Below are 14692 nucleotides of genomic sequence, written 5' to 3'. Positions count from 1 at the left end.
CACAAGTAGCATCAGAAAGTGAACAGAATCACACAGCCACTGTAAGATGGGATGAGGCTGACCGAGGTACAGGATTATCACAATGCGTGTCAGGAGATGGTCTATGACCAACTGAATCACAGCTTAGAAGTAGATTCAGCGTCACACATTTCATAGAAAGCACCAGCACAATGCATAAATTCCATGGCAAAGAACACTGACAATTCTCACGCACCACACAATGCATAAAATAAATGCACTGCACTCAATTACAATGTAACGGTCATCATATAATTGTGCAGAATAATGCAGGACCATAGCAGAAGGACACTGATTGTAGTGTCATGAAGTATGTGGAAGGTATTTTGGGACACTTTAGTTGGTAGAGATTGGCATAATGAGTTTCAAAAATGGAGCAGCCAAGACATTTATTAGAATCTTTTCTCATGCCTGATGCACGAGCCTTCCAGACTGCTGCCTTTTGTTGTTGCTGTTAAGAATAGAGAAACATTCAGCCCCTCCACCACGTTTTGCCATTGAGATCATGGTTGATCTGTATCCTAACTCTCCCCACTCGTCTTTGGTCTTACCCTTAATTAGTGAAAACACTTTTATTTATTCTTTCACGGGATGTGGACCTCGGTGTCTAGGCAAGATTTATTGCCCCTCCCTAGTTGCCCTTTAGAAGGTGGTGGTGAGTTGCCTTCTTGAACCGCTGCAGTCCATGTCGTGTAGGTACACCCACAGTGCTGTTAGGAAGGGAGTTCCAGGATTTTGACCCAGCGAAAGGAGCAGCGATATATTTCCCAAGTCAGGATGGTGTGTGGCTTGGAGGAGAATTTGCAGGTGGTGGTGTTCCCATCTATCTGCTGCCCTTCTGCTAGGTGGTAGAGGTCGTGGGTTTGGAAGGTGCTGTTGAAGGAATCTTGGTGAGCTGCTGCAGCGCATCTTGTAAATAGTGCACACTGCTACCACCGTGCATCGGTTGTGTGGGGAGTGAATGTTTTAAGGTGGTGGATGTGATGTCAATCAAGTGGGCTGTTTTGTCCTGGACGGCGTCAAGGTTCTTGAGTGTTGTGGGAGCTGCGCTCATCCATACAAGTGGAGGGTATTCCATCACATTCCTGACTTGAACCTCGTAGATGGTGGACAGGCTTTGGGGACTCAGGAGGTTAGTTACTCGCCACATGATGCCTAGCCTCTGACTGCTCTTGTAGCCACAGTATTTACGTGGCTAGTCTAGTTCAGTTTCTGGTCAATGGTAACCCTCAGGTTATTGATACTGGGCCATTCAGCGATGCTTATGCCATTGAACGTCAAGGGGAGGTGGTTAGATTTTCTCTTGTTGGAGATAGTCATTGCCTGACAGTTGTGTGGCGCGAATGTTACTTGCCACTTATCAGCCCAAGCCTGGATATTGTCCAGGTCTTGCTGCATATGGACACGGACTGCTACAGTATCTGAGGAGTTGCAAATGATGTTGAACATTGTGCAATCATCAGCGAACATCCCCACTTCTGCCGTTATGATAGAGAGAAGGTCATTGTTGAAGCACCTGAAGATGCTTGGGCCTAGGACCTATCGATCTCAGGTTTAAAATTATTAATTAAGCTAGCATCCAATGCTTTTTTGGGAGAGAATTCCACACCCTTTGCATGAACAATTGTTTCCTAACTTCCCTCCTGAATGGCCTGGTTCTGACTTTAAGATTATGTTCACCCATTCTAAACTCTTCCACTAGCAGAAAAGGTTTTAACATCTGTCCTATCAACTCCTTTCAAAGTCCTAAAAACCTCAATCGAATCATCCCTTAATCTCCTATATTCCAGGAAATAGGTGCCCAGTTTATGTAATTTCACCTCATAATTTAACCTTCAGAACCCTGGGAATATTCTGATGAACCTTCACTGCACTCTTTGCGATGTGTTATGACCACAACCAATGTTAATTGCTGCGCAGACCAAGTCTTAGTGGGAAACTTGGCTTACGGGCCATACCCGTTTTTTTGCATTCTGAAAATAAGAAGACGATGTACTGATCTCAACTGCAAGAAGTCCAGTAACATTTTTGGGATTTTAAAAATTTTATTAACAAGAATAAAAGAAAGCTTAAGCACAAAAGATTACAGTTGCAAAATTAAGGTTAGTCTTAAAACACATTTCCCCCAAAAAGACACTCCTCTTGGTCAGACACGCTAGTACATATCTTCCAGGCAGCACTCCCTTATAGATGTTTAACTATAAAAATACAGTAATATTACCCAAGGCCAACTGCTGTAACTTTAATAAAGGCATACCACATGGCCTGTAACACTCTTCCATTCTGCTGGGGAAAGCCAAACTTCAGAATAAAACTGCTTTTTGCAGCCCAAGACTTTTCTGGCTTGACTGGATGGCTGATTCAAACCTGCATCTTCTCCCAGCCCAGAGCCACAGCTCCCAACTCAGCTCCAGCTCAACAACTATTGCAGCTCAAAGCTCTCCACAGTAACTCTAAAATATCATTTTTCCCTTTCAGCTCTGGTTCCATTGTTTTCACACCTATTTGAAACTCTAATCCTACAAAATATAAGATCTTTCATATTTCCACCTTGTTTTCGCTTGCAGGTCAATAAAATGTAATATTCCCACTTCCATTTGCCTATGGAACTCCTGGCACCTCTGACTTCCCTTTGATATTCAAACAAACTCTCAACTTATCTAAAAATGCAAATGTTAGATCTAACCTATTCACTTGTACCTCAAATCTAACACCTCTATTCTTTTCATGTTTTAAACCTCCCAGGCAACCTGTCTCCTATTAGTCTCTGCCCAGCTCAATTAAATCATACACAACACACACACACACACACACACACACACACACAGCCTTCTTCACAGAATTACACAATATCCCCTAAAATATTAAAAAAGAACATCCAATCATTTCTCACACAAGGTGTGGTGCCCAGAACTGTAAAAAGTACTCCAGATGTGGTCAACCATGGATTTGTATAGCATAGCAAAAATTCCTCCCTTTTACATTCTCACCCTCTGGTTACAAAGGCTAACATTTCATTGTTTTTTTAAATTATTTTTCTGTATCTGATATTTTAGTGATCTGTGTACATGAAACCCTTAAAGTCTCTTTGGACTCCACTATTCATAACTTTTCACCATTTAAATAATACTGAAGATCTATCCTTTTTTTGGTCCAAAATAGATTACTTCACATTTAGCTCTGTTGCATTCTATCTGCTACAGTTTCGACAATTCATTCAACCTTTCAATGTCTTTTTGTGATTTTATACTTCCATCCACACTACGTACTGCACCACAACTGCTATTGGAGAGCTGTTAAGGAATTATTTTGGGACAGCAGAGTAGCACATGTTTCCCTATTGTTTAATGTTTGTGCCAAGATGCCATCGAGGGACACTGGCTTCTGTGTTCTTCATCAATGAAGGTCTGTATAAGCCAGTTGAACTTGTTTTTGCCACAATTAAAACTCATGGGCTAAGAACAAAGAAAGACTTGCATTTTATATAGCACTTTTTATGACCGCTGGACGTCTCTGCGCACAGCAAGCTCCCACAAATAGAATGGGATAATAGCCAGATAATCAGTGATGTTATTGAGAGACAAATATTGACCAGGACACTGCTCCTCTTCAAAATAGGGGGTTTTGCTGAAATTTTGGTGGAAGACTAGTGGAGCCCCTATGAAATTTCAGTCCCAAGCTCTCACTATTTACAGTATCATAACTCTTTCTAATCTTGAAGATCTGTGCCAGGTCACCCCTCAGTGTGATCAGCTCTAGTGAAAATAACCCTAACCTCACTAACAAAAACAAAAATAAAAATAGCTGGAAAAACTCAGCAGGCCTGACAACATCTGCAGAGAGGAACACAGTTGACGTTTCGAGTCCGAATGACTCTTCATCAGAACTAAGGAAATAGAGAAATGAGGTGAAATATAAGCTGGTAGAGGCAGGTGGGACAAGTAGAGCTCGATAGGGGGCCAGTGTTAGGTGGAGGCAAAGAAGAGATTGCCAAAGATGTCATAGACAAAAGGACAAAGGGGTGTTGACGGTGGTGATATTATCTAAGGAATGTGCTAATGGGGACATTAAGGGTAGCAAGCAGGACAAGCTAATGGCAGATGGCCCTAGTGGGGATGGGGTGGGGGGAAGGGATCGAAATGAGCTAAAAGGTGGAGATAAAACAATAGATCGAAATAAATTTTAAAATGGGTGAAAAAAGAAAAATATATTTTTTAAAAATGATAAATTATTGGAAAAAGGGGGATCGGAAAGGGGATGGGGATGGAGGGGAGAGTTCATGATCTGAAGTTGTTGAACTCAATATTCAGTCCGGAAGGTTGTAAAGTGCCTAGTCGGAAGATGAGGTGCTGTTCCTCTAGTTTGCGTTGAGCTTCACTGGAACATTGCAGCAGGCCAAGGACGGACATGTGGGCATGAGAACAGGGTGGTGTGTTGAAATGGCAAGCAACAAGGAGGTCTGGGTCATGCTTGCGGACAGACCGAAGGTGTTCTGCAGAGCGGTCACCCAGTCTGTGTTTGGTCTCTCCAATGTAGAGGAGACCACGTTGGGAGCAGCGAATGCAGTAGATTAAATTGAGGGAAGTGCAAGTGAAGTGCTGCTTCACTTGAAAGGAGTGTTTGGGCCCTTGGACTTCACTAAATTTTCTTCATAAATGTAACCATTCATCTCTGGAAACATCCTGATGATTATACACTTCATCTTTCTCTCATTGTTTTAATATCCTGCTTCTAACAGCGACCCCAAAACCAAACACCGTACTCCAATGTGACCTATGTTCATGTGCAAGTTCAGCATTACCCTTCTGCCTGTTCTAGTTGCCATTGTTATGACTTTATTTATTTTCACTATCACCTTTACCGATCTGTGTATCTGCACACCCAAGGTCTCTTCTGCTCCTCCATTCGATTTAAGATCCTACCATTGAAGGTGTATTTTCTTTCCCTGTTCTTTTTTTTTACATTGAACTGCTTCTGCCACCACATACCCACCTTACTAGCCTATGTATGTTCTCCTGAAGTATTTCACACTCTGTTTCACAATTTGCTGTACTCATCAATTTCAATATTGTTTCTTAATTCTTAAGTCATGATCTTTTATGTATATAGTAAATAAGAGCGAACTCAACATGAAATATCCTTGAAGACATCTTTCTATTCTGCGAAGCTTCCTTTACTGTAACTTTCTATGTACTGTTTTCCAACCATACCTTTAGCGATATGGTCAAATTCATCTCAGTTGTGTGCGCCATTAACTTTGTCATAAGCCTTATCCCATCAGAACTCTTTCTAATCTTGAAGATCTGTTATGCAACCCCTCAGCCTCACCAGCCTGAACCTAATGCATGCTTTTTGAAAATCTAATAAACTAAGGGAATTTATTGTAAGTAGTTTATCTGTAGAGTTGGTCTAGCATGACCTGCCTTTTAGAAATCCTTGCCCACTGGTTGTGATTATCTGATTACGCTTCAGTGATTAGTAATTTCATCCTGTGTTATCAGTTGTACTAGTTACCAACAACTAAAGGCTAATTGGCCTAAAATTTCCTGACTCATGGGCAGAATTTTGCCCTTGTCAGGCGGGCTCAACGGGACCGGGCGGGGGCGCTCAGGAAGCTGGCCGCCTCCCACGATTGGGGCCAGACCCCGATTTCAAGCTGGCGGACCCCTAACTAAGCCCAGCATGAAACGTGTGCTGCAGTGCTCCGCCTGTGCAGAGGGGGCCAGGAGGGCGAGCGGGGAACTTCACGCATGCATGTGGGTGCGCGCTGGAAAAGCTCCCTGAGGCAGCTCTGTACCTCAGGGAGATGAAGAGTTCTGAAAAACAAAAAAGAATAATTCTTAAATGTTTATTAAAAAAAATGTCCTCTCGTGTGACTCTGTCACATGAGCAGGGACATGTTATGAATGAGATGTAAAACTTTTTATTTTGTTTTTAATTGCTGCTGGAAACCTCATCCCGCCGGTGGATGAGGTTTCCTAAAGGCCCCTTGGCCTTTTCGCCTGCCTGCCAACCGTGAGGTTGGACAGGCAGCAAAAAATTTAAGTTGATTAATCCTTTAATGGCCTTAATACGCCTTCTAGCTCTCAGCGGGCGTGCTGCCAATTTCCGCTCATGTCTGCCCACCGAACTATCGCACGACTGCGCTTTGATGTCGGGACGCCCGCCTGTCATTTCACGCTCGAAAGGGTCTGGCGCCGCGCACACCCACCCACAGAGGTGAAAATTCTGCCCCATATGCTTTTTTTTTTAAAGAACGAGAAAATCATCTGGCAAATTTTGGAAAATTGTTGTCTGAGCCTCTTCCTTCAGGATCTGTGCCAAGGAGCTCTCAGTCAGGGGATGCAAGAATATGTGCAAGGAATAAAGGGGTTGATTATATGAGTTAGCATCCATTAAAATGAACGGATGGAAAATGATCTCATCTCCAAGTCAGGCGTGCTTGTGTCTTTCTCAAGGGCAATTAGAGATGTACAGCAAATGCTGGCCTAGCCCACATCCAGTGAAGAAATAAAAAAAAGACACTACCCACTGTGCATTCCCACAAGAGGGAAAGGAAGGATAAATAAAGCTAGAGCTCCCTGGATGACAAAAGAGATAGAGAATAAGATGAGGCAGAAAACGAGTGCAAATCACAGCTGTCAAGTTGATAATACAAGTGAGAATCAGGGTGGATATAGAAAGCTTAGAGGGGAACTGCAAAAAGGAATGAGAGAAGCAAAGATACAGAGTAGGAGAAGAGACTGGCAAAGAATATAAAAGGGCATCCAAAAACCTTCTATAGGAAGAGTGGGGCTGATTAAAGATTTAAAAAAAAGGGGATTTACACTTGGAGGCAAGGGGCGAGGCTGAGGTGCTAAATGAGTACTTTGGATCTGTCTTTACCAAGGAAGATGTTGCCAAAATCATAGTGGAAGAGAAGGTAGTTCAGACACTGGATGGGCTAAAAATTGATAGAAGATAGCTGGACTTAAAGTTGAAAAGTCACCAGGACCGGATCTGATGTGTCCAAAGATACTGAGAGAAGTAAGGGTGGAAATTGTGGAGGCACTGGCCATAATCTTCCATTTGTCCTTAGATATACAGGGCAGGTGCCGGAGGATTGCTGAATTGCAAATGTTCAAAAAAGTGAGTAATGATAAGTCCAGCAACCAAAAACCAGTCAGTTTAACTTCAGTTGTGGGAAACCTTTTGGCAATAACAGTCACTTGGAGAAATGTGGATTAATTAAAGAAAGCCAGCACGGATTTGTTGAAGGCCCATGTTTAGGGTTGTCCTTTTGGATTAGGTAGCTGTTTGCTTCTAACAGAGAACGTATTTTTAAGCTTGATCAACTTATGTTCGGATAAAGGTGATCAGTTTCTTTCCGCCTGGGCCCTATTTCATATCACATTTGCTTTTATTAACAACTTGAATTTATATAGTGCCTTTAACAAATTGACTCCATCAGCCAGATTTCTTAAATTTGAATAATTTCAACTGTCATAATAGTACTGACAGCAAGTTAAAATACTCTTCATTGGAAATCAGTTTCTCTGATGGAGCTGTAAGTAGAAGAATGTATGAGAGTTCTTAACGCCAGCGAGTGGGAATATTAGCCCTCTCCCCGACTCTCACCCTCCCAACTGTAATCTTGCAGTTGAAACAATGAGAGATATTCCAGTCACTTGGACATCTTCAGTGACTGAGTACAACTGACTATTTGAAGAACTAGGAAAAAGCCATGATTTCCCTGAATCTTTTTGTACTTAATTGGATTATGCATCTCAACATTTCAGCCTACAATGTAATCCTGAGCAGTTTGGAGCCTTTGATCTGGGCTTAATATATAACAATAATATTTAGCCTGTTAAAATTGACAGACACTTTGGCTCATAGGTTTAAAAACAAATTGAGTGTAGTGGAGTTAAAAAATCTTATTGCCTAGTGCAGCAATCAGTCTGATATGGTGGAAGTAAAGGCACTAAAAATAATCATCTGGAACATATAGATAGGCATGGTCACAGATATATCACTGTGACTGATTTGGTTATCAATGGTCTGTGATATCTAACATTGTCTCTGTAAGGCTGTACACACCGTACATCTACCCAACTAAATATCTCCTGGGAACTCAAAATAATTAATAAAAAAATGCGATTAATAAGTCTGTATTTTTAAGAATTTTAAAAAATGACTTTCAGTTCAGTGCAAATTCGCAATTTTAGCAAAAAGCTTCTTTTAGACTTTGCTTTGATAAACTAACTATTCTACAACTTCAGTGATGTTTAGATGTTTTTGTTGCTAATTCTGACCTGCCTTTGATATTTTTTTCCCTCTCTGAAGGATGGTGGCTGCAGTTGTCCAGGTGATGTTGCCAAAGCCTTTGGTAAGTTTTCAAATAATGTCTCTTACATATTTACAAGAGTATATATGTATTAAAAATTGTTTTGTCTGTTGTATTTGTTTTTCTTAAGTGAATAGAAGGGAATAAAACAGGTCCTACTATCAACATTGACTTTTTGGCAGGTTGCAATTATCAGTTAATTTGTACCCATAATGGGAAAACAAGTCAAGATTGTTACATAGAAAAACATAATACTTACAGCCAAAATACAGGCCATTTGGTCCAACTGATCTATCCTGATATTTATCCTTCACACAAGGTTCCTCCCAACTTCAACTAACCCTTTCAGTATAACTCGCTATTCCTTTCCCCCTTCGTGTACTTACCTAGCTTCCCCTTACAATCACCAAGGCTCCTTCAACAGAACCTTCCAAATTCACGACTGCTACCATCTAGAAGGACAAGGGCAGCAGACACATGGAAACACCAGTACCTAGAAGTCCCTCTCCAAGCCATTCACCATCCTGACTTGGAAATATATCGACGTTCCTTCACTGTCACTGGGTCAAAATCCTGGAATTCCCTCCCTAACAGCACTGTAGATGTACCTACACCACATTGACTGCAGCGGTCCAGGAAGGCAGCTCACCACCACCTTCTCGAGGGCAATTAGGGATGGGCAATAAATGCTGGCCTAATCAGCGATGCCCACATCCTGTCAATGAATAAAAAAAAATTCTCAAGGCCACCACACATTCACTGGCATTTCATTCACTGCGAGCTCAAGGGACATCACCACTCAATCTCTCTCTCACACCCTCAACTCCATCTGACCTCATCTCCTCTGGAGACTGCCTCCTCAGCCCTCACCATCCTGAAGTCACTTGCACAGATCAAAATGTGCCCCCACATGCATCCCAGGATAACCCCCCCTTCCCCAAGCGAGCCTTAGCTCTGCAGCCGCTGAAAAGCCACCCCTGCCTTTCCGTTGGTCTGGTAGGTAGAGACCTGCCCGTGAGCCCCCCCGAAGTGATGTAGTGCTGCCCGTGAAGCCTGGCGCTGATGACCACGAGTCTGAAGCAAGGTAGAAAATAAACCTCGAAGTCTTGAGTGACGTGCAGCTCGCCAGGTGCACGTTGCTTGTGTACCATTGTGAAACATGTTGGTGTGCAATCACGCCAAGGTGAGCTCATGACCCAGCATGGGGTGGGGGTGGGTTGGGGCGTGGTGGGGGGGGGGATGGTGTCGGCGAGCAGAGCTTATAACGAGATTCTAATGTGTTGAAATAAGCTTCCTGACGTGCGGGGGCAGGAACGTGGCCTGCCATTAACGAGAGGAGTGGACAATTGCGAACTCATTTTACGACAACATGAAACCGATTTTTGCGATCTCCCAATATTTTCTGCTCCCGCCTGCTATGACGTGCTGCAAACGGGAGTGGAATATCCCGGCTACTGTCTTTCTGATGAGTCTTTAAACCAATGGCCCAAATGCCCTCTCAAGTAGATGTAAAAAATCTGAAGGCACCATTCAAAGAGAAGGGAAGTTCGCCTAAATGTCCTGGCCAATACTTAACTCTCAACCAACATCACTGAAACAGATTGTATTGTCACTATCTAACTGCTGTTTGTGGATCCTTTCCCTGCATTACAACAATAATTGTACTTCGAAAGTACTTCTTTGGCTGAAAAGCACTTGGGGATGTCCAAAGGTGGTTAAAAGCCCCAAACAAATGCAAGTCTTTCTTTCACTAGCATAACCAAATCATGATTTTGTCATTCATATGTAATGCCTTTAAGTTGAGTAGTGGACTGAAATACACTGCTGATGGCTCAGACGTTAGGGGAGAAAGAGGGGAAGTTGGTGATTCACCATAGTCCATTGTATCACTTTGATTTTAATGCACCTTGCATTTTGTACAAACTGGGGAAAATCAGTAAATTCAAGGGGAAAAACGAAATTTCGGTATATAGGGTCATGGAGTCATTGAGTCATTTATGGCACTGAAGCAGGCTATTCAGCCTGTTGAGTCTGCTAACCTTCCACTTCATTCTGAATGACAATTTGAAATTGATTATCCCTTACTACTGACTCTGTAACCAGAGAAAGCAGTCTTTACCTATTGACCTTGATAAAACCCTTCCTAATATTACTAATCGCGTAAGTCTCCTTTGTCGTCTTTGTATGGTGAAAATTATTGCAGTATCTCAAGTCTCCTTATAACTATAGTTCCCTGAACTTGCATCATCCTTTGGAATTAAAGTTGTACAGTCATTATGACTTTAATTTCGGTTATATAATGGGGTATCTAAAACTGCACAGAGTACTCTAACAACTTTTATCATTATTTATTTATTCTTGAACTCTTATTCCTCTATTTTGAAAACCCAAAATGCAGTTGACCTTTTTCACAGCATTATCATCCTGTGCTTTCACTTTCAGAGAATTATGCATTTCAACCCTTTGGTCTCTGTTCATCCACATCGTGCAGCATCTTTCTGCTTCTGCCAAAACATTTCTCCCCATTAAATTATGTCTGCTTATTCAAAGTCTTATGTCAAAGTCTTCTTGACAGCTTCTACAGTCCTCCTTTTTAGTTGCTTATCACCTTACCTTTGTGTCATTGGCAAATTTTGATATTCTGCTGCTTATGCCAAATATATATCATAAGTGGAATGAGTACTGGCCCCATCCTTTTCCAATCTGAGTAATGTGCATTCACCACACTTTCTCTAACATTTCTTCTGATACCATACCCATTAATTTTTAAAACAAGCATCCGAGAGACACCTTGTTGAATACTTTCTGAAAATCCATATACCACATCTGCATTCTGGATAATCAGTTGCTTCACAATTTTTTAAACTCAGCTTTTAAAAAACATTCTCAGGTGAGGCATCATTAGTGATGCTGGTACAAAATGTCCATATCTAGTTGCCCAGAACTGAGTGGATTGTTAGACCATTTCAGAAAGCAGTGTGGAACTGGACTCTCAACACAGACCAAACTGGGTGAGTAAGGGTGGCAGGTTTTCTTACCTAAGGTTTCCTGAGAATATTGCCTATGGTGAGTTGGTGATTTGTATATGCAATAGAATATCTCATTGATAAATTGAACATACTGCTGCTACGGAGGAAAGGACATCCTTGAACAGCAGGACTTTTATTAGTTAGTTTTCATTGACTGGTTGGGCTCCTGTTACATCCAGATCTGTGCTTTTAATCCAGTAAGCACTGGATTTAGATATTGCCAGTGCTCATGTTCGCTCTCCTCTCTCTATAAAAAGAAAACTGACAAAGATGAGCTTGAAGTACTGGATCCATTAACATCTGATGACCGACAGAACAAAAACAGACATGCAAAGAATGGGGGAAATGTTTGTACTTTCAAATAAAAATTTGATAAAATACGATATATAAATATTATTGAATAGATTAAGGGCCATGGTGTTAAAGGTAAAGTGGTGTTGAGGATACAGGAGTGGCTGAAGAATAGTGGGGTTAAATAGCTGGAAAGATGTAGCTAGCAGTCTGTCGTAGTGTCGGGAACTTATTTGTTCCCCATATGTCTAAATGATTTGGATATGGACTCAAACTATCAAAATGTACCAAAGAAATAAAAATTTGGGAGCTTGGCAAATTGTGAGGAAGAGTGCAAGGGATTGCAAGAGAACAGGTTAGGGGAGTGGGTGGGTATGTGGCAGAAACAGCACAATAAAATAAATGCATTTTATATGCCCATTAAAAACAGAGATGAGGTGAAATTTTTTCACTCAGTGAGCCTTTGGAATTCTCTATCTGAAAAGATGGTGGAAGCAGAGTCTTTGAATATTTTTAAGGCAGAGGTGGATAGATTCTTGGTAAGCAAGAGGGTGATAGGTTATCGGGGGTAGATGGGATGCAGATTTTGGGTTACTATCAGATCAGCCATGATCTTATTAAATGGCGGAGCAGGCTTGAGGGGCTGAATGGCCTCCTGCTCCTTGTTTGTTTGTTCATTTTTGGAAAAAGAACTTGAGAATAAAAATATACCATTAATGGGGAAACTCTCAATGGAGGACCAGAGAGATCTGGGGACTGCAGAATCACAGATCTTTAAAAACAGTATTGCAGGGAGAAAAAGCCACAGAAAGGTAAATGGGTTTTATATAAAGGTGGACTTAATATAAGAGCAAAGAGGTGATGTCACTTCTGTTTAAAATATTAATTGGACCACAGTTGGAGTCTTATTTGCATCCTTCAATACAGATAAGGTATTCTAGACATGTAAAAGGTACAGCATTGATTCAATATGATGGTGCCAGGGATAAAATATTAGAATACAGTAAACATGAAGGCTGTATTCACTTTAGCAGTGAAGGTTAATGAGCAGTCTAATAGAAGCATTGAAAAGGTTTGAGTGGGGAGATAGTGAAAAGTTATTGCCAGTCAGTGAATTAGTAATATAGGACAGAAAGGAAATGCAGTGCATTACTGTAACTGGCCATTGAAACCAAACCAAAGGGAATTAAACACTTGTAAAGCAAACAGACTGAAGTGCATCAGGAAAACAAAATAGGAGTTAGAGTAGATAGTCCTCATGTGACACCAGCACTGGCCAGGCATTGGCATGATGGACCAAATGGCCTCCTTCCATGCTGAAATTTCTATGATTCTGTAATAAACTCCCTTGTTTGGCCACCATTTCCATTACTGGCAACTGTCTGAAGCTGAGCAACTTTGGTATTTGATCTCAAAATGAGCTTCTGACTGCATGTCCATTCCATCACCAAGACTGCACACTTGCACCTCTGCAACATTGCCCAACTCTGATCCTGGCTCAGCTCATCTGCTGCTGACATCCTCATCCATGCATTTGTTATCTCGAGATTTGAATACAAGGGTAGTTTTGGTCTCCATGTTTAAGGAAGGATACACTTGTATTGGAGGTTGTACAGTGAAGATTCACTAGATTGGTCCCTGGGATGAGGGGATTGCTTATAATGAGATGGTGAGTAAATTGGGCCTATATTCCCTGGAGTTTAGAAGAATGAGAGATGATCTCATTGAAACGTACAAAATTCTGAAAGGGTTTGACAGGGTGGACATTGAGAGGTTGTTACCGCTAGCTGGGGAACCTAAAACACGGGTGCATAGTCTCCGGATAAGGGAACGATCATTTAGGACTGAGATGAGAAATTTCTTCAGTCAACAGGATATGAACCTTTGGAATTTTCTATCCCAGAGGGGAGAGATTTTTGGTGTCTCTGGGAATCAAGGGATCCTATTGAATGGCGGAGCAGGCTCAATGAACTGTATGGTCTACTCCTGCTCCTAGTTCTTGTGTTCTATTCCAATGCTCTCCCGACTGGCCATTTTCCACCCTGTTCAAATCTATGCTCAACCAAAACTCTGCTGCCTATATTGTAATTACTCCAAGTCTTGTTCAACAATCACCACTCTGCTTGTTGATCTACATTGGTTCCCAGTCCAACAACACAATTTTAACATTAATCCATCCATGGCTTTACCCCATCCTATCTCCATAACCTCCTCCAGCCCTACACGCCTTCGACATCTCTGTACTCCTCCAAATCTGGCCTCTTTCACATCTTCAATCTTATTCGCTCCACCGTTGGTGACTAAGCTTTCAATTGCCTAGGCCTTAAACTCTGGAACTCCCCCCCACCCCTAAACCTCTTTGCTTCTGTACCACTCTCCCTCCTCCTTTAGGTTTGCTCCTTAAACCTATCTCTTTGACTCACCAAAGCCTGTGAAAGGCATGAGTCAGGAAAGTGATGGAATACCCTCCACTTGCAGCTCCAACAAAATTCAAGAAACTCAACATCATCCAGGACAAAGCGGCCTGCTTTTCGGTAACCCACCCTCTCCCTCCACCCTGATACACAGTGGCAGCAGTGTGTACCATCTACAAGATGCACTGCAGCAACTCACCAAGGCTCCTCCAACAGCTTCCAAACCCGCAACCTCTACCATCTAGAAGGACAAGGGCAGCAGGTACATGGGAACACCACCATCTGCAAGCTCCCCTCCAAACCACACACCATCCTGAACTATATCGCCATTCCTTCGCTGTCACTGGATCAAAATCCTGAATCGTCCCTTCCTAACAGCACTGTGGGTGTACCTACACCGTACGCACTACAGCAGTTCAGGAAGTCAGCTCATCACCTTCTCAAGGGCAATTAGGGATAAGAACATACGAACTAGGAGCAGGAGTAGGCAATTCAGCCCCTCGAGCCTGCTCCGCCATACATGACGATCATGGTTGATTCATTTTGGCCTCAACAATTCCACAGATTCACGACCCTTTGAGAAAAGTAATTCCTCCTCATCTCTGATTTAAATC

General features: G+C 42.1%; 1 protein-coding gene across 3 annotated transcripts in view; it reads left to right on the top strand.

Annotated features, from left to right (window-relative positions):
* LOC144679010 (GMP reductase 1) overlaps positions 1-14692 on the top strand; it is a 107446-nt gene that overhangs the window by 57208 nt on the left and 35546 nt on the right. For all 3 annotated transcript variants that reach the window (XM_078539215.1, XM_078539216.1, XM_078539217.1), the window contains exon 7: positions 8344-8386. In XM_078539215.1, the coding sequence (XP_078395341.1) occupies positions 8344-8386 (43 nt within the window). The remainder of the gene's footprint in view (positions 1-8343; positions 8387-14692) is intronic.

Source organism: Cetorhinus maximus, chromosome 3 (assembly GCF_964194155.1).
Source record: "Cetorhinus maximus chromosome 3, sCetMax3.hap1.1, whole genome shotgun sequence".
NCBI classification, from domain to species: domain Eukaryota; kingdom Metazoa; phylum Chordata; class Chondrichthyes; order Lamniformes; family Cetorhinidae; genus Cetorhinus; species Cetorhinus maximus.
This window is presented reverse-complemented; position numbering and strand designations above follow the sequence as displayed.